Genomic DNA, 20730 nt, shown 5'->3' with positions numbered 1-20730 from the left:
GAGACAGAGACAGAGACAGAGACAGAGACAGAGAGAGAGAGACACAGAGAGACACAGAGAGACACAGAGACAGAGACAGAGACAGAGAGAGAGACAGAGAGAGAGAGAGAGAGAGTGAGAAAGAGACACAGAGAGAGAGAAAGAGAGAGAGATAGAAAGAGAGAGAGAGACAGAGAGAGAGACAGAGAGACAGAGAGAGAGAGAGAGAGTGAGAAAGAGAGAGACACAGAGAGAGAGAAAGAGAGACTGAGAGAGACAGAGAGAGAAGGAGAGACAGAGAGAGACAGAGACAGAGACAGAGAGAGACAGAGACAGAGAGAGAGAGAAAGTAAAGAGTTAGTAATAACCATAGATTTATCCAAGTCTAATTCTCATCTCCTATAGCTTGAAGATTGTATAATAGTTGTGTGGAGGTTGTGGGGAGGTTATCTGAGGCAGCACGGGGGATGATACACTCCCTTCGTTTATTTGAACAGTGAAGCTAAAAAGGTTAATTTTGAACATTTTGGATTTGAGATCAGATGGTTTATAGGAGGCGACGGTACAAAATGGCACTTTTTATTTGAGGGTTATTTCATACATATCTGTTTTACCATTTAGAAATTAAACTACTTCATGTACAGTATCTAGCTAGTCCCCCCCAATTGAAGGTGTCATAAGTACTTGGCCAAATTCAATTATTGTGTATTTAAGTGGTCAAAAGTTTAGAATTTGGTCAAATATTCCTAGCATGCAATGATTACATCAAACTTGTGACTCTACAAACTTGTTGGATGCTTTTGTAATTTGGTTTGGATGTGTTTCATGTTGTGAACAATAGAAATGAATGGTAAATAATGCATTGTGTGGGCCTCCCGAGTGCATCGCAGTGCGAGCTGTGCCACTAGGGATTCTGGGGTCGAGTCCAGGCTCTGTCGCAGCCGGCCGCGACCGGGAGACAACATGGGGCGGCGCACAATTGGCCCAGGGTCGTCCGGGTTAGGGGAGGGTTTGGTCGGCAGGGATGTCCTTGTCCCATCGCACACTAGCGACTCCTGTGGTGGGCTCAGTGCACGCTGACACGGTCACCAGGTGTAACGGTGTTTCCTCTGACACATTGGTGTGGCTGGCTTCCGGGTTAAGTGGGCATTGTGTCAAGAAGCAGTGCGGCTTGGTTGGGTTGTGTTTCGAAAGACGTACAGTTCTCGATCTTCGCCTTTCCCGAGTCCGTACGGGAGTTGCAGCGATGAGACAAGAATGTAACAACCAATTGTATACCACGAAATTGGGGAGAAAATGGGGTCAAAAAAGTATGTATTGTGTCATTTTGGAGTCACTTTTATTGTAAATAAGAATCTAATATATTTCTGAACACTTCTACGTTAATGTGGATGCTACCATGATTACGGATAATCGTGAATGAATTATGAATAATGATGAGAGAGGAAGTTACTGAGGCATAACTCTGTAATTTTCTTGCACATAATTATTCATTATGATCTAATCGTGGTAGCATCCACATTAACGTAGAAGTCACAAGCATGATGAAGTCATTGTATGTATGAGTGTCTGGCCATGCAGAAAAGATGAGTGTAGTCTCTCCATGGCCCAGAAGTGTCAGCAGAAATATTTAATTGAACACTGTTTGACTGAATGGAGAACAGAGGGGCAGGATAACTCCACTGTTTGACTGAGTGGAGAACAGAGGAGGGAGGGATAACTCCACTGTTTGACTGAGTGGAGAACAGAGGAGGGAGGGATAACTCCACTGTTTGACTGAGTGGAGAACAGAGGAGGGAGGGATAACTCCACTGTTTGGCTGAGTGGAGAACAGAGGGGCAGGATAACTCCACTGTTTGGCTGAGTGGAGAACAGAGGGGCAGGATAACTCCACTGTTTGGCTGAGTGGAGAACAGAGGAGGGAGGGATAACGCCACTGGTTGGCTGAGTGGAGAACAGAGGGGCAGGATAACTCCACTGTTTGGCTGAGTGGAGAACAGAGGAGGGAGGGATAACTCCACTGTTTGACTGAGTGGAGAACAGAGGGGGGAGGGATAACTCCACTGTTTGGCTGAGTGGAGAACAGAGGAGGGAGGGATAACTCCACTGTTTGGCTGAGTGGAGAACAGAGGAGGGAGGGATAACTCCACTGTTTGGCTGAGTGGAGAACAGAGGAGGGAGGGATAACTCCACTGTTTGGCTGAGTGGAGAACAGAGGAGGGAGGGATAACGCCACTGTTTGGCTGAGTGGAGAACAGAGGGGCAGGATAACTCCACTGTTTGGCTGAGTGGAGAACAGATGAGGGAGGGATAACTCCACTGTTTGACTGAGTGGAGAACAGAGGGGGGAGAGATAACTTTAATGTTTGGCTGAGTGGAGAACAGAGGGTGGGATAACGCCACTGGCTGGCTGTGGAGAACAGAGGAGGGAGAGATAACTTTAATATTTGGCTGAGTGGAGAACAGAGGAGGGAGAGATAACATTAATGTTTGGCTGAGTGGAGAACAGAGGAGGGAGGGATAACTTTAATGTTTGGCTGAGTGGAGAACAGGGAGGGAGAGATAACTTTAATGTTTGGCTGAGTGGAGAACAGAGGAGGGAGAGATAACTTTAATGTTTGGCTGAGTGGAGAACAGAGGAGGGAGATATAACTTTAATATTTGGCTGAGTGGAGAACAGAGGAGGGAGAGATAACGCCACTGAGTTCAACACATCTGAACGTATGTGTCTTAGAAGTACAATGAGCAAAAATATCAAAGAAACATGTAGAGTGTTGGTCCCATGTTTAAATAAAAGATCCCAGAAATGTTCCATACTCACAAAAAAGCTTATTTCTCTAAAATGCACAAATTTGTCTACATCCTTTTAGTGAGGGTTTTTCCTTTGCCAAGATAATCCATCCACCTGACAGATGTGGCATATCAAGAAGCTGATTAAACAGCATGATTAATATCCAGCACACTGTGCTGGGGGACAATAAAAGGCCACTCACTCTAAAATGTGAAGTTTAATCACACAACACAATGCCACAGATGTCTCAAGTTTTGAGGTAGCGTGCAATTGGCACGCTGACTGCAGGAATGCCCAGCAAAGCTGTTGCCAGAGACCACGTGTAACCACGCCAGCCCAGGACCTACATATCTGGCTTCTTCACCTGCGGGATCGTCTGAGACCAGCCACCTGGACAGCTGAATAAACTGTGGGTTTGCATAACCAAAGAATTTCGTCACAGACTGTCTCAGGGAAGCTCATCTGCATGCTTTTCGTCCTCACCAGGGTCTGGACCTGACTGGACCTGGGACCGTGCATTATCATGCTGAAACATGAGGTGATGGTGGCAGATGAATGGCACGACAATGGGCTTCAGGATCTCATCACGGTATCTCTGTGTATTCAAATTGCCATTGATAAAATGCAATTGTGTTCATTTTCCGTGTCTTATGCCTGCCCATACATAACCCCAACGCCACCACGGGGTGCACTATTCACAACTTGACATCAGCAAACTGCTTGCCCACACAACAACTGGCACGCTGTCTGCCATCAGCCGACACACTTCTCCAGCGTGCCAGTGGCCATCGAAGATGAGCAGTTCATAGATACATACGTGATGAGATGCTGAGGCCCATTGTCGTGCCATTCATCTGCCGCCAACATCTCATTCAGCATGATAATGCACGGCCCCATGTCGCAAGGATCTGTACACAATTCCTGGAATCCATGGCCTGCAAACTCACCAGACATGTCACCCATTGAGCATGTTTGGGATGCTCTGGATTGTCGTGTACAACTGCTTGTTCCAGTTCACGCCAATATCCAGCAACTTCGCACAGCCATTGAAGCTGAGTGGGACAAGATTCCACAGGCCACAATCAACAGCCTGATCAACTCTATGTGAAGGAGATGTGTCACGCTGCATGAGGCAAATGGCGGTCACACCAGATACTGACTGGTATTCTGATCCACACCCCCTACCTTTTTTCAAGTATCTGTGACCAACAGATGCATATCTGTATTCCCAGTCATGGGAAATCCATAGATTAGGGTCTAATGAATTTATTTCAATGGACGGGTTACCTTCTATGAACTGCAACTCAGTAAAATCTTTGAGTTTATATTTTTGTTCAGTGTACTTTTCACATACAAACATTATATGTCCGAACAATTACGCATCCCAAAAATCACACTGACAATGGGGGTAGAACGTTTATTTAGATTGGTGATTTTCTACATTTACCAGAGTGCCATCAGTAGCCTGATTTCAGATGTATCCATGTAAACAGGATTATTAGGGAAATTGTTATTGTTGCAAAGCATGTAAACATTCACAACAAACTATTATTATAATCTCACTACCCACAATAATCATATTATTGCGTGCATGTAACCGTGCTCAGTGATTGTTTTCATGTGAATGGCAATGGACAGTGGATATTGTTTATGATTAAACTTTGATCATCACGCATATTCAAGTAGTCCTTGAAAAGTTTCCTAAACAAAGACATTTCTCCAGGGAATTATCTTAAAGTTTCCTAAACAAAGACATTTCTCCAGGGAATTGTCTTAAAGTTTACAAAACAAAGACATTTCTCCAGGGAATTGTCTTAAAGTTTCCAAAACAAAGACATTTCTCCAGGGAATTGTCTTAAAGTTTCCTAAACAAAGACATTTCTCCAGGGAATTGTCTTAAAGTTCTTAATTGCTCTGAAAAAGAAAAGTCAAACTTCAGAAATCCTTCAGTAATTTATTGATATCTTGAACCCACCCACCCACCTACACACACACACTACACCACCCTACCCCCCACACCAACACACACTACACCCCCCTACCCCCCACACCAACACACACTACACCCCCCTACCCCAAACACACACATTAACCCCACCCAACCCCCCACACCAACACACACTACACCACCCTACCCCCAACACACACATTAACCCCACCCCACCCCCCACACCAACACACACTACCTTACCCTGGCAGTATCCTTGGGGGTGTAGGAACTCTCCCTCAGGACAGCTGGTAGTGCAGTACCCATTGTGGAATTTGGCCAGGGGGGGGCAGGACACACAGTCAGCCTTGGACGGCCCGCTACACTCCTGGCAGGACGGGTGGCACCCTGGGAGAGGAAGACGGTGTGGGGAGGGTGTGGGGAGGAGGTGAGGAGAGAGGGGGAGGAGGGTGTGGGGAGGAGGTGAGGAGAGAGGGGGAGGAGGGTGTGGGGAGGAGGTGAGGAGAGAGGGGGAGGAGGTTGTGGGGAGGAGGTGAGGAGAGAGGGGGAGGAGGGTGGGAGGAGGAGGGTGTGGGGAGAGAGATTAAATCATGAGAAAACAAAAAAGATAATTACTTGACATATTGGAAAGAATTAACAACAAAAACTAGCAAACTAGACTGCAATTTGGCCCTAAACAGAGTACACAGTGGCAGAATACTTGACCACTGTGACTGACGCAAACTTAAGGAAAGCTTTAACTATACAGACTCAGTGAGCATAGCCTTGCTATTGAGAAAGGCCGCCCTAGACAGACATGGCTCTCAAGAGAAGACAGGCTATGTGCACACTGCCCACAAAATGAGGTGGAAACTGAGCTGCACTTCCTAACCTCCTGTCCAATTTATGACCATATTAGAGACACATATTTCCCTCACATTACACAGATCCACAAAGAACTCGAAAACAAACCCAATTTTGATAAACTCCCATATCTACCGGGTGAAATTCCACAGTGTGGCATCACAGCAGCAAGATTTGTGACCTGTTGCCACAAGAAAAGGTCAACCAGTGAAGAACACACACCATTGTAAATACAACCCATATTTATGTTTATTTATTTTCCCTTTTGTACTTTAACTATTTGCACATCGTTACAACATTGTATAGAGACATAATATGACATTTGTAATGTCTTTATTCTTTTGGAACTTCTATGAGTGCAATGCCAATAAAGCCCCTTGAATTGAATTGAATTGAGAGGGGGAGGAAGGGGGGGAAGTGGGGGTCTGTTGGTTGCTCAGAAAACTAGACCAATTTCCCTCAAAGAACATTACAAAGACTTAGTAGGAGACCTGATGAAGACGGTCGGTCGCTGAAAGGTCAACTCCCTGCCGGTTTAAGATGGTAAACGAGGCGTTGCTAACGAACGGCTCCACATCACACCCCTTCTGCTAATTCCATTAAAGTAAGGAGTCTGTGGTGAAAGCCCAGTGAGCTGTTAAAGCACTCGTTGGTGATTTAGACTTGTGACCCAAATGGCTGCCTATTTCCTAGTTAGCCCATAGGGCTCTGATCGGGAAAAATAGTGCACTGTATAGGGAACAGGGTGCATTTTGGGACACCGTTACTTTAAGTACCGCAGACTGTTTAAAAGGAGAAGCTTTGGCCAGATATGTTGAACTGCCGAAATAAATGGTCTTTCCACAGTAACTTGAAATGTATTCTGTTTTGTTTTCAAGTTCTTAAAGTGGGTGAGTATGATCATGTTTCCCTCCGTGATTCTGATTCAGCCTCAGGGGAAAAATGCTCAGTGAATGTACTTTAGATATTCGATGTGGAACGAATGAATCGTATCGACATCTCACATACAGCGTTTCCATGCTAAAACAATACAGTAACAACTCCAGGATAACTGTTTCTACAACAGCTAGAAGTGCTGCTTTAAAAATGCATCGTTAGTAAGAAAAGGTTATCTACCCCTTCAAAGAAGAGCATTACAGTCTTTTCACATTCAAATACCAATTTGAAACTCGTTTATTGTCTGTCTCCTGTAACAGACTGGGTCTGCTGTGTTGTCAGTTAACGTGATGGGTGAACAGTATGGGTTAACCAGGTGATGGTGTGTGTGTGTGTGTGTGTGTGTGTGTGTGTGTGTGTGTGTGTGTGTGTGTGTGTGTGTGTGTGTAGGTGTGTGTGTGTGTGTGTGTGTGTGTGTGTAGGTGTGTGTGTGTGTGTGTGTGTGTGTGTGTGTTGGTCTTCCCCACCTTGGCAGGTGTTATCCTGGATGTTGAAGCCTGGGGGACATCTGAGAACACACTGGCCGTCCTGGAGGACGTAGGGCGGGGCACAAGAAGTGCAGTTCTGACCACTTCCTCCGGTGCACTGTAAACAGGAAGTGTGGCATTCTGAAAGGGAAGAAGAGGAGAGAAGATTGAGCTATTATCCGTAACACCAGCGGCCTGTTATTCTGACGGTTCCTGTGTTTAGCACTCTGCCGTTCCCACTAGTGTACTCACACTATCTGGGCTACGTGTACTCACAGTAACTAGGCTGTGTGTACTCACAGTGTCTAGGCTACGTGCACTCACAGTATCTAGGCTACGTGTATTCACAGTAACTAGGCTACGTGTACTCACAGTATCTAGGCTGTGTGTACTCACAGTATCTAGGCTACGTGCACTCACAGTATCTAGGCTGTGTGTACTCACAGTATCTAGGCTGCGTGTACTCACAGTATCTAGGCTATGTGTACTCACAGTATCTATGCTATGTGCACTCACAGTGTACTCACAGTATCTAGGCTGTGTGTACTCACAGTATCTAGGCTGCGTGTACTCACAGTATCTAGGCTACGTGTACTCACAGTATCTAGGCTATGTGCACTCACAGTGTACTCACAGTATCTAGGCTATGTGTACTCACAGTATCTAGGCTATGTGTACTCACAATATCTAGGCTGTGTGTACTCACAGTATCTAGGCTACGTGCACTCACAGTATCTAGGCTGTGTGTACTCACAGTATCTAGGCTGCGTGTACTCACAGTATCTAGGCTATGTGCACTCACAGTGTACTCACAGTATCTAGGCTATGTGTACTCACAGTATCTAGACTATGTGTACTCACAGTATCTATGCTATGTGTACTCATAGTATCTAGGCTATGTGTACTCACAGTATCTAGGCTATGTGTACTCACAGCATCTAGGCTATGTGTACTCACAGTATCTAGGCTATGTGTACTCACAATATCTAGGCTATGTGTACCCACAGTATCTAGGCTATGTGTACTCACAATATCTAGGCTATGTGTACTCACAGTATCTAAGTTATGTGTACTCACATTATCTAGGCTATGTGTACTCACAGTATCTAGGCTACGTGTACTCATAGTATCTAGGCTACATGTACTCACAGTAACTAGGCTATGTGTACTCATAGTATCTAGGCTATGTGTACTCACAGTATCTAGGCTATGTGTACTCACAGTATCTAGGCTACATGTACTCACAGTATCTAGGCTATGTGTACTCACAGTAACTAGGCTACGTGTACTCATAGTATCTAGGCTGTGTCTACTCACAGTGTACTCACAGTATCTAGGCTATGTGTACTCACAGTGTACTCACAGTATCTAGGCTACGTGTACTCACAGTAACTAGGCTACGTGTACTCACAGTAACTAGGCTATGTGTACTCACAGTATCTAGGCTACGTGTATTCACAGTAACTAGGCTACGTGTACTCACAGTAACTAGGCTGTGTGTACTCACAGTGTCTAGGCTACGTGCACTCACAGTATCTAGGCTACGTGTATTCACAGTAACTAGGCTACGTGTACTCACAGTATCTAGGCTGTGTGTACTCACAGTATCTAGGCTACGTGCACTCACAGTATCTAGGCTGTGTGTACTCACAGTATCTAGGCTGCGTGTACTCACAGTATCTAGGCTATGTGTACTCACAGTATCTATGCTATGTGCACTCACAGTGTACTCACAGTATCTAGGCTGTGTGTACTCACAGTATCTAGGCTGCGTGTACTCACAGTAACTAGGCTACGTGTACTCACAGTAACTAGGCTATGTGTACTCACAGTATCTAGGCTATGTGTACTCACAGTAACTAGGCTACGTGTACTCATAGTATCTAGGCTATGTCTACTCACAGTGTACTCACAGCATCTAGGCTATGTGTACTCACAGTATCTAGGCTATGTGTACTCACAATATCTAGGCTATGTGTACCCACAGTATCTAGGCTATGTGTACTCACAATATCTAGGCTATGTGTACTCACAGTATCTAAGTTATGTGTACTCACATTATCTAGGCTATGTGTACTCACAGTATCTAGGCTACGTGTACTCATAGTATCTAGGCTACATGTACTCACAGTAACTAGGCTATGTGTACTCATAGTATCTAGGCTATGTGTACTCACAGTATCTAGGCTACGTGTACTCACAGTATCTAGGCTACATGTACTCACAGTATCTAGGCTATGTGTACTCACAGTAACTAGGCTACGTGTACTCATAGTATCTAGGCTATGTCTACTCACAGTGTACTCACAGTATCTAGGCTATGTGTACTCACAGTGTACTCACAGTATCTAGGCTACGTGTACTCACAGTAACTAGGCTACGTGTACTCACAGTAACTAGGCTATGTGTACTCACAGTATCTAGGCTATGTGTACTCACAGTAACTAGGCTATGTGTACTCACAGTATCTAGGCTACATGTCCTCACAGTATCTAGGCTATGTGTACTCACAGTATCTAGGCTATGTGTACTCACATTATCTAGGCTATGTGTACTCACAGTATCTAGGCTACATGTACTCACAGTATCTAGGCTATGTGTACTCACAGTATCTAGGCTATGTGTACTCACAGTATCTAGGCTATGTGTACTCACATTATCTAGGCTATGTGTACTCACAGTATCTAGGCTACATGTACTCACAGTATCTAGGCTATGTGTACTCACAGATGGACTGTCGCTACAGTCTTAGGATAAAAGGTGCTATCTGGAACCTAAAAGGGTTCTCTCATAGGAGAACCCTTTTTCATTCCAGGTAGAACCCTTTTGGGTTCTATGGATAATTCTTTCCACAGAGGGTTCTACATAGAACCCAAAATGGTTCTTCAAAGGGTTCTCCTATAGAGATAGCTGAAGAATTGTTTTGAAATCTTTTTTTTCTAAGCGTAACCCATCCGTGGGCCCACACCTGACAGCTAGACAGGCAGGAGCGCCAATGTGTGACCCCTGCCTAACTTCCTGGTACAACCTCTCATGGAAACCTCTTGATCGTGTGTGTGTGTGTGAGTGAGTGAGTGAGTGAGTGAGTGAGTGAGTGAGTGAGTGAGTGAGTGCATGTGTGTTTGTGCATGCGTGTGTGTCTGTGTCTAGATTGTGTCCCTTAAGGGGACTTCACATGTCTCTCTCTCTCTCTCTCTCTCTCTGTCAGCACACTGAGAAAGCCTATCTGTTTCAGTAATTGAGTTTACCACCTTCCACAGTACTGGAGACACATTATATGGAACTGCAGGACAGCTTCCCTCAGCCACCAGGACAGGAGAAGAAAGACAGCCTGCCAGCCTGGGTACATCGGCTATGTTCAAAATGGCTTCTTCTTCTTCAAATATTGTGCAATACCTTGTGACCAGAGCCTTATGGGTCCTGGTCAAACATAGTGCACTATATAGGGAATAGGGCTCTGGTCTAAAGTAGTGCACTACGTAGGGAATAGGGCTCTGGTCTATAGTAGTGCACTATATAGGGAATAGGGCTCTGGTCTAAAGTAGTGCACTATATAGGGAATAGGGTTCTGGTCTAAAGTAGTGCACTATATAGGGAATAGGGCTCTGGTCTAAAGTAGTGCACTATATAGGGCTCTGGTCTAAAGTAGTGCACTATATAGGGCTCTGGTCAACAGTAGTGCACTATATAGGGAATAGGGCTCTGGTCTAAAGTAGTGCACTATATAGGGAATAGGGCTCTGGTCTAAAGTAATGTACTATATAGGGAATAGGGTTCTGGTCTAAAGTAATGTACTATATAGGGAATAGGGTTCTGGTCTAAAGTAGTGCACTATATAGGGAAGAGGGCTCTGGTCTAAAGTAGTGCACTACATAGGGAATAGGGCTCTGGTCTAAAGTAGTGCACTATATAGGGAATAGGGCTCTGGTCTAAAGTAGTCCACTATATAGGGAATAGGGCTCTGGTCTAAAGTAGTGCACTATATAGGGAATAGGGCTCTGGTCTAAAGTAGTGCACTATATAGGGAATAGGGCTCTGATCTAAAGTAGTGCACTATATAGGGAATAGGGCTCTGGTCTAAAGTAGTGCACTATATAGGGCTCTGGTCTAAAGTAGTGCACTACATAGGGAATAGAGCTCTGGTCTAAAGTAGTGCACTATATAGGGAATAGAGCACTGGTCTAAAGTAGTGCACTATATAGGGAATAGGGATCTGGTCTAAAGTAGTGCACTACATAGGGAATAGAGCTCTGGTCTAAAGTAGTGCACTATATACGGAATAGGGCCCTGGTCTAAAGTAGTGCACTATATAGGGAATAGGGCTCTGGTCTAAAGTAGTGCACTATATAGGGAATAGGGCTCTGGTCTAAAGTAGTGCACTATATAGGGAATAGGGCTCTGGTCTAAAGTAGTGCACTATATAGGGCTCTGGTCTAAAGTAGTGCACTACATAGGGAATAGAGCTCTGGTCTAAAGTAGTGCACTATATAGGGAATAGAGCTCTGGTCTAAAGTAGTGCACTATATAGGGAATAGGGCTCTGGTCTAAAGTAGTGCACTATATAGGGAATAGAGCTCTGGTCTAAAGTAGTGCACTATATACGGAATAGGGCCCTGGTCTAAAGTAGTGCACTATATAGGAAATAGGGCTCTGGTCTAAAGTAGTGCACTATATAGGGAATAGGGCTCTGGTCTAAAGTAGTGCACTATATAGGGAATAGGGCTCTGGTCTAAAGTAGTGCACTATATAGGGAATAGGGCTCTGGTCTAAAGTAGTGCACTACATAGGGAATAGGGTGCCATTGGGAAAGCAGACATTATTTTATTGCATCTCAGATATGTAATTTGTCTCCCAGAGTAAAGAGGGAGTGCATATTGATCTAGCTGTTTGTCCTTCTCCTCCTCTGCTGCTCGACTCCGTGACATTATTTAACATGGACCCCAGAGAGTAAACGGCCGGCTACATCACTTGGTATTGTGCAGTGGATGTGTCATAACTCAACGGTTGTCGTTAATGAATCATGAACTAAATCGGGATCGCTTCATGTTCCTTGTTCAGTTGAACGGGTTCTAAATCTAAGGGGTTGGTGTTTAGTACTGTGGAACCAATGTACTGCTCGTTTTATTTTCTAACTCAAGTTTCCCTTTATCCTGGCCATAGGAATTGAATAGTGGAGTCAGGTAGGTCTGAATCAGTCCCTGGTAGAGGTAGACAGCTGTCCCAGGTCTGATTCAGTTCCTGAGTAGAGGGAAAGAGCTGTCCCAGGTCTGATTCAGTTCCTGAGTAGAGGGAGAGAGCTGTCCCAGGTATGATTCAGTTCCTGAGTAGAAGGAGAGAGCTGTCCCAGGTCTGAATCAGTCCCTGGTAGAGGTAGAGAGCTGTCCCAGGTCTGAATCAGTCCCTGAGTAGAGGTAGAGAGCTGTCCCAGGTCTGAATCAGTCCCTGGTAGAGGTAGAGAGCTGTCCCAGGTCTGAATCAGTCCCTGAGTAGAGGTAGAGAGCTGTCCCAGGTCTGAATCAGTCCCTGAGTAGAGGGAGACAGCTGTCCCAGGTCTGAATCAGTCCCTGGTAGAGGTAGAGAGCTGTCCCAGGTCTGAATCAGTCCCTGAGTAGAGGTAGAGAGCTGTCCCAGGTCTGAATCAGTCCCTGAGTAGAGGGAGACAGCTGTCCCAGGTCTGAACCAGGCCCTGAGTAGAGGGAGAGAGTTGTCTCAGGTCTGAATCAGTCCCTTGTAGAGGTAGAGAGCTGTCCCAGGTCTGAACCAGGCCCTGAGTAGAGGGAGACAGCTGTCCCAGGTCTGAATCAGTCCCTGAGTAGAGGGAGAGAGCTGTCCCAGGTCTGAATCAGTCCCTGAGTAGAGGGAGAGAAGGAAAACCCAGCTGTGTTTCAGGATATAATAACCTGTATTAACACAGAGCACCACTTAGCCCTCAACACTGGCCATCTCTGTCTACACACACACACACACACACACACACACACACACACACACACACACACACACACACACACACACACACACACACACACACACACACACACACACACACACAGGAAGGAAGGAGTGTGTTGACAATGGCACAGACGGAACTACAGGTTGGAATTTTCTCATAAAGACACCCGATCTCTACCTGTGTGTGTGTGCATGTGCGTGTGCGTGTGTGTGTGTGTGTGTGTGTGTGTGTGTGTGTGTGTGTGTGTGTGTGTGTGTGTGTGGCACCGCCCCTCCAGACAGGAGCCTAGAGGAAGCTCAGCATCTGTCTGGACATGCTCTTAAAACACAATAGACCCCATTGATGTTTTCAGGACACAAACACCCTGCAGACAGACACACACACACACACACACACACACACACACACACACACACACACACACACACCCTGCAGACAGACACACACACACTCACACACACACACACACCGCTGGCAATTAGACTACACCTTGACAGTGAACCCATTGAACCCAACCTCAGGAGACTGAAAAGATTTGGCATGGGTCTCCAGATCCTCAAAAAGTTCTACAGCTGCACCATCGAGAGCATCCTGACCAGTTGCATCACCGCCTGGTATGGCAACTGCTCGGCATTCAACCTCAAGAACCTACAGAGGGTAGTACATCACCGGGGCCACAGTTCCTGCCATCCAGGACCTTTATACCAGGCGGTGTCAGAGGAAGGCCCAAAAACTTGTCAAAGACTCCAGTCACCAAAGTCATAGACTGTTCTCTCTGCTACTGCAAGGCAAGTGTCAAGTCTAGGTCCAAAAGGCACTTTAAATCAAGTGAATAGTTTGGAATCTAGTGAATAGTCTGGAATCAAGTGAATAGTCTGGAATCTAGTGAATAGTCTGGAATCTAGTGAATAGTCTGGAATCAAGTGAATAGTCTGGAATCAAGTGAATAGTCTGGTATCAAGTGAATAGTCTGGAATCTAGTGAATAGTCTGGAATCAAGTGAATAGTCTGGTATCAAGTGAATAGTCTGGAATCAAGTGAATAGTCTGGAATCAAGTGAATAGTCTGGAATCAAGTGAATAGTCTGGAATCAAGTGAATAGTCTGGAATCTAGTGAATAGTCTGGAATCAAGTGAATAGTCTGGAATCAAGTGAATAGTCTGGTATCAAGTGAATAGTCTGGAATCAAGTGAATAGTCTGGAATCTAGTGAATAGTCTGGAATCAAGTGAATAGTCTGGAATCTAGTGAATAGTCTGGAATCTAGTGAATAGTCTGGAATCTAGTGAATAGTCTGGTATCAAGTGAATAGTCTGGAATCAAGTGAATAGTCTGGAATCTAGTGAATAGTCTGGAATCAAGTGAATAGTCTGGAATCAAGTGAATAGTCTGGAATCAAGTGAATAGTCTGGAATCAAGTGAATAGTCTGGAATCAAGTGAATAGTCTGGAATCTAGTGAATAGTCTGGAATCTAGTGAATAGTCTGGAATCAAGTGAATAGTCTGGAATCTAGTGAATAGACTGGAATCAAGTGAATAGTCTGGAATCAAGTGAATAGTCTGGAATCTAGTGAATAGACAAATAATATATCATTCCAAATGGCACCCAATCCCCTATATTGGGAGTGCCCTGGTCAAAAGTAATGCACTGTGTGCACTAGATTCCAGACTATTCACAACGTCCATTACAGTCCTCCTTGACAACGTTCATTACAGTCCTCCTTGACAACATTAATTTACAGTCCTCCTTGACAACGTTCATTACAGTCCTCCTTGACAACGTTCATTACAGTCCTCCTTGACAACATTAATTTACAGTCTTCCTTGACAACGTTCATTACAGTCCTCCTTGACAACGTTCATTACAGTCCTCCTTGACAATGTTCCAATGGGTTGAGCCACCCAAAAGACACCGATTGGATAGCTCCATACACAATGTTTCAAGATAGCTGCGGAGTGAGCTTACAACAACGTGTATAACTCTGTTATGCAGTACATAGAGAATAGGGAGCCGTTTGGGAATGCAACCATTAAAGATAAGTTAAATTTTTTTAAACCAATCCTCTATGTCTGATGTAAATAGAATGATATAGAAGGGTCCAGACACATTTTGTTGTGATTTCCTCTTGTTTTTGAGAAACTCTCCCCAAACAGAAAATCACTTCCTCATCCTCGTTGTTCAGTATAGGGGCCCTGAAAAAAAAAACATGTTCGAAGGCTCCAAATTCACCCAAATGAATCATTTTAGAAACGTCAAAGCTCTCAGTACAGTGACGCAGGTCTTTAGATGTTGTACACATGAAAGTGTGTCATTCTGAACTTCATCCACAACGTTATATTCCATTTTGGTGCGACTCAAAACAGTTTTCCTTCTTTCCAGTTGTTTCGTTCTCCCGTGTAGCCTGCTGCTACAGGTACTTGGCAAAATACGATGAAACGCCAACATAAAAATGTCTTCAAAGGGTGTCGGACCTCCTCTGTCACTATACTGAGAGAGTTGCTGTTCCTAAAAGGACATATTTGGATGTTTTTGGAGCCTTTGTTTCATATTTTTTTGGGGGTCAAGTGATTTGCAGTTTAGGGGTGAGTTTCTTAAAAACAAGAGGAAATCACAACAAAATGTGTCTGGACCCTTCTTCTTCTACCTTCTACTTCTACCTTCTACTTCTACCTTCTTCTTCTATCTTCTTCTTCTACCTTCTTCTTCTACCTTCTTCTTCTACCTTCTTCTTCTACCTTCTACTTCTACCTTCTACTTCTACCTTCTACATTCTACATTCTACTTCTACCTTCTACTTCTACCTTCTACTTCTACCTTCTTCTTCTACCTTCTTCTTCTACCTTCTTCTTCTACCTTCTACTTCTACCTTCTACTTCTACCTTCTACTTCTACCTTCTACTTCTACCTTCTACTTCTACCTTCTTCTTCTACCTTCTTCTTCTATCTTCTTCTTCCACCTTCTTCTTCTACAACATTCCATTTACATCAAACATTGAGATTTGGTTGTTAAAAAAAATAAAATGTCTTCTTTAACACACTTTAACACTTCAATCCATCTATCCAGAGCAGACTCCCTATCCAGAGCAGACTCCCTATCCAGAGGAGACTCCCTATCCAGAGCAGACTCCCTATCCAGAGCAGACTCCCTATCCAGAGGAGACTCCCTATCCAGAGCAGACTCCCTATCCAGAGCAGACTCCCTATCCAGAGCAGACTCCCTATCCAGAGCAGACTCCCTATCCAGAGCAGACTCCCTATCCAGAGCAGACTCCCTATCCAGAGCAGACTCCCTATCCGGAGCAGACTCCCTATCCGGAGCAGACTCCCTATCCAGAGCAGACTCCCTATCCAGAGCAGACTCCCTATCCAGAGCAGACTCCCTATCCAGAGCAGACTCCCTATCCAGAGCAGACTCCCTATCCAGAGCAGACTCCCTATCCAGAGCAGACTCCCTATCCAGAGTAAACAAATTGAGGTAGGTCTATCTGGATCAACTCTGAGCCATTTCTGTCGTGCTTCGTACGAAACAGTTATAAGCTCAAAAAATACTGTCGTATTGTGGGTTTTGAAGCTCAAAATATTTACATCTCTCTGACACTTTCATTCTACCGCTGCACCACATGAAGGGATTTAGAAATAAATTAGGACAATGTATAAACAATTCAATAAACCACAGATAGTAGTATTTAGCTCCTCCGGAAAGACAAGTACTCTAACTGGGTCAGGAAGATATGTAGTTTACTCTTGCACAGTTTACTCTGCGATTAGCATAATAGCTAGCTGAGTTTGTGATTTGTGAGTGGTAGGGGAACACAGCTGTGGAAAGACTACTAGTTATCTCTAAGCCCGAAGGAAATGGTGGCACAGAGAGAGAGAACATTGCTGGTGTGTTGTGTTTATCTCACACAGACTGGCCTTCACTCCCTAATGATAGACTGAGTGTATGTGTGTGTGTGTGTGTGTGTGTCAGAGATAGCTGTATTCATAACACACACTGTTCTTGGCCATGTTCTGTTATAATCTCCAGCCGGCACAGCCAGAAGAGGACTGGACCACCCCTCATAGCCTGCTTCCTCTCTAGGTTTCTTCCTAGGTTTTGGCCTTTCTAGGGAGTTTTTCCTAGCCACCGTGCTTCTACACCTGCATTGCTTGCTGTTTGGGGATTTTAGGCTGGGTTTCTGTACAGCACTTTGTGACATCAACTGATGTAAGAAGAGCTTTATAAATACATTTGATTTGATTTGATTGATGATTGTCAGTTGTAGGAAATACTGCCAGATATACAGTATGGGAGATGTGGGGACTGAGGTGTCTGAGACGTAGATATGGTAGGTTTTGTTTAATATGTGTAATGTTGATAGTTGATGTGTAACCACCGAATCAACAGGGTGGAACTGAGTGGAAATGATGCCGACACTGAGTGGAAATGATGCCGCTATGTCGTAACCCCCCCCCCCCCCCCCACATCATCTACTTGCCTCTGCAGGTGTGTTGAGCATCCAGGTAGAAGCGAGCGGGACATCTGTCCACACACACTCCGTGTGGTCTTTCTATGTGTGTGTGACTGTTCTGCGGCAGCAGGGCCTCCTGTGGTTTGAGACACCTCAGACAGTCAGAGGCCAGAGGACCTAGACATCCCCTACAAGATGGATGGCAGACTGCGGAGAGAGAGAGAGAAAACCACTTTAGTCAGACTTCACTCACACACAACAATAGGTGGTAGACTACAGTAGGGGAGATGGTAGGGTGGAGGTGTTAAAGACAAACTACTTCTGAATACATATTTTACAGATATGTACCGAAATTAACAGAACCATTGACAGAACCATTAAAAGAACCATTAACAGAACAGAACATAACCATTAACAGAACCATTAACAGAACAGAACTTAACAGAACCATTAACAGAACCATTGACAGAACCAGAGTTTACATACGCGACGGACAGACAAAGGTAGGGAGTGAGTGAGAAGAAGGTTGCATGTTGCAGGTGGGGAGAGAGTGAGAGAAGGTGAAGAAGGTGAAGGCTTTGACTTGAAGCGCTGGGTATCTGGTTATGAAATGCATTATCTGATTTTCAGAGGTTGGCGTTGGAACAACAGGCTTGTGTGTGCAGAACGGCACCCAAATTAAAAACACGTATTACGTTTCTGTAGTTAATAAATCCAACGTTAAACGTGATAACTACAGTTTCTGTAACTTGCATTTAAATAGTTAATTTGTTCATTCTCTAATTAAAAATCTCTCCCTAATTTCTGAATCGCGCTTGTAACATCAGTAGTTTACAGTAGCCTATGCTTCAGAGGGGCGGGTTTCCTATACACACACTGCTTCAGAGGGGCAGGTTTCCTATACACACACTGCTTCAGAGTGGCGGGTTTCCTATACACACACTGCTTCAGAGGGGCAGGTTTCCTATACACACACTGCTTCAGAGTGGCGGGTTTCCTATACACACACTGCTTCAGAGGGGCGGTTTCCTATACACACACTGCTTCAGAGGGGCGGTTTCCTATACACACACTGCTTCAGAGGGGCAGGTTTCCTATACACACACTGCTTCAGAGGGGCAGGTTTCCTATACACACACTGCTTCAGAGGGGCGGTTTCCTATACACACACTGCTTCAGAGGGGCAGGTTTCCTATACACACACTGCTTCAGAGGGGCAGGTTTCCTATACACACACTGCTTCAGAGGGGCAGGTTTCCTATAAACACACTGCTTCAGAGGGGCGGGTTTCCTATACACACACTGGCAAATATTTTCAGCTGACAGGCTGACACTGGAATAAGTTTCTGTCTACTAAATGACGTAAATATAAACATCATCTTCCCAAAGATATATTATAGTTTGATTACATTTTAGGGTGTCTGAGGAGTATTTTGACTTGTTGAAACAAAGTTTAGGGGTATTTTTTCGGATTCCTTTCTCTGCAAATTGAATGAGTGGATTACTCAAATCGATGGTGCCAACTAAACAGACTCTAAACAGACTTTTTGGGATATAAAAAAGGACCGTCATCTTTGGGAAAAGATCACCTGGCAGATAGCTCGGCTGCGAGAAAAGGAAAACCTGCTTTCTAGGTACACCGACCTTGCTGTAACCCAGGCAAACCTAATCTCATGTTTTAAATGCCTCCTATACCAAAGCTGTCGATGAGTCGGGTGGAGTTGATCTAACTCAATCCAACGGACAGATGTTAAGATCAACTCCTCGGACCCATGGGAGACTGGACACTCGCAAGGTGTAGGAAATCGGGGAGGCAGTCTAGCCACCTATCTATCTGTGAAGATCCAATCCAGCTATCAAACAGCTAGGGGTCTGTCTACAGTCTGTGCATCAACCAAGGTCCAATGTCCCCCAGGAGCCTGTGTCCATGACAACTCTCTCCGGCCCACTGTTCAGGCCAACTACTCCAATATTGACACCATCGTCACTCACGTAGGTTTTAACGACCTTCGTTTTAGGCGGTCTGAAAAAACTCCGGGAGGACTCCGTAACATTTTTAAAGACCCTCGCTTGCACAGGGAAGAGAATAATTATCTTTGGCCCCCTCCTGTGCTACTCGCTTCTATTTTTTAAAAAGAGACGGGATTCACCCTAACACTAGGGCTTACAGGATTATTTCCTGAAACATTGCAAACTGTTTTAGAGTCTGACAGTGCTTTTTTAGTGGTTCAGTTTTTTTGTTATTCTTCTGTTTTTTTATCCTCTTATGCTTGTTGTGTAATAAATATTTCAGTTTTTATTTCCATTGTTTGGTATTAGTTTTTTCCTGTGAAGTATATTGTGTTGCATTCCATGTATGAAATGTGCTGTATAAATAAAGCTTGGTTCTGATTCTGTTCCTGTACAAATGTCGCTATTTTCCAGTGTTCGGTACTGTTCCCTGAACCTGTTCCAAACCCTGAGTACCTTCAGAAAGTATTGAGTACCTGAACGTTTCACACATTTTGTTGTATTACAGCCTGAATTAAAAATGTATTAAATTGAAGTTTGTGTCACTCTCCCCCATGATGTCAAAGGGGAATTATGTTCTTAGATAATGTTACACATTTCTTGTATAAAATGAGAAGCTAAAATGTTTTGAGTCAATAAGTATTCAACTCCTTTGTTTTTCTTTATCAAAACATGATGAAGTTCTAGTTTTAGCTGATATGGGAATGAATACCCAAGCATCATTATCAAACTGGTATAATGTTTAGGATACACTGGTAAGTTTACAAATATTTGCCAGGGCATCTTTTTTAAATAAATCTGATTATTACACATGGAGATGTGGAATGCTAAAAAGGCTAGCTGGCTTGCTATGTTTTTAGCAAGGCTGCCAGCAAGTCATTAATAGCAAGAGAAAGCGACTCTTCCTTGCTTTCACAAAATGAAAAGACATAAATAATCGTCCCCTTGTGAATGGGAGCGGGACCGACGAGGACCTCATGTAACACCTAGTCCAAAAAATGATTTTAGTATTTTCATTTTTGCAGGCACAAAGTTTGTAGTAACCTTAAGCCCAACTCAAGCCCTAAACCCCTAAACCCTAACTACTCTAGAGGAAGGTTCTTACTGTGACAGGTCTGATCCTGGTGGTACAGCCCATCTCCGCAGGCCTCCAGACACTGGCCCTGGTGTAGAGACAGTCGCTAATCCTAAACCTGGTAACTTACTGTGACAGGTCTGATCCTGGTGGTACAGCCCATCTCCGCAGGACTCCAGACACTGGCCCTGGTGTAGGGACAGTCCCTGGGAACAGAGGGTACACTGGGACACAGAGGGGCCGGAGCAGGACCAGCAGGAGCTGTGACAGGCTGAGA

General features: G+C 44.5%; 1 protein-coding gene across 1 annotated transcript in view; it reads right to left on the bottom strand.

Annotated features, from left to right (window-relative positions):
- LOC139389341 (extracellular matrix organizing protein FRAS1-like) overlaps nucleotides 1-20730 on the bottom strand; it is a 342095-nt gene that overhangs the window by 129729 nt on the left and 191636 nt on the right. The window contains exons 17-20 of the mRNA XM_071136017.1: nucleotides 20584-20724; nucleotides 17396-17575; nucleotides 6965-7105; nucleotides 4962-5105 (exon numbers count right to left, since the gene is read on the bottom strand). Of these exons, the coding sequence (XP_070992118.1) occupies nucleotides 4962-5105; nucleotides 6965-7105; nucleotides 17396-17575; nucleotides 20584-20724 (606 nt within the window). The remainder of the gene's footprint in view (nucleotides 1-4961; nucleotides 5106-6964; nucleotides 7106-17395; nucleotides 17576-20583; nucleotides 20725-20730) is intronic.

Source organism: Oncorhynchus clarkii, chromosome 30 (genome assembly GCF_045791955.1).
Source record: "Oncorhynchus clarkii lewisi isolate Uvic-CL-2024 chromosome 30, UVic_Ocla_1.0, whole genome shotgun sequence".
Classification (NCBI taxonomy): Eukaryota; Metazoa; Chordata; class Actinopteri; order Salmoniformes; family Salmonidae; genus Oncorhynchus; species Oncorhynchus clarkii.
This window is presented reverse-complemented; position numbering and strand designations above follow the sequence as displayed.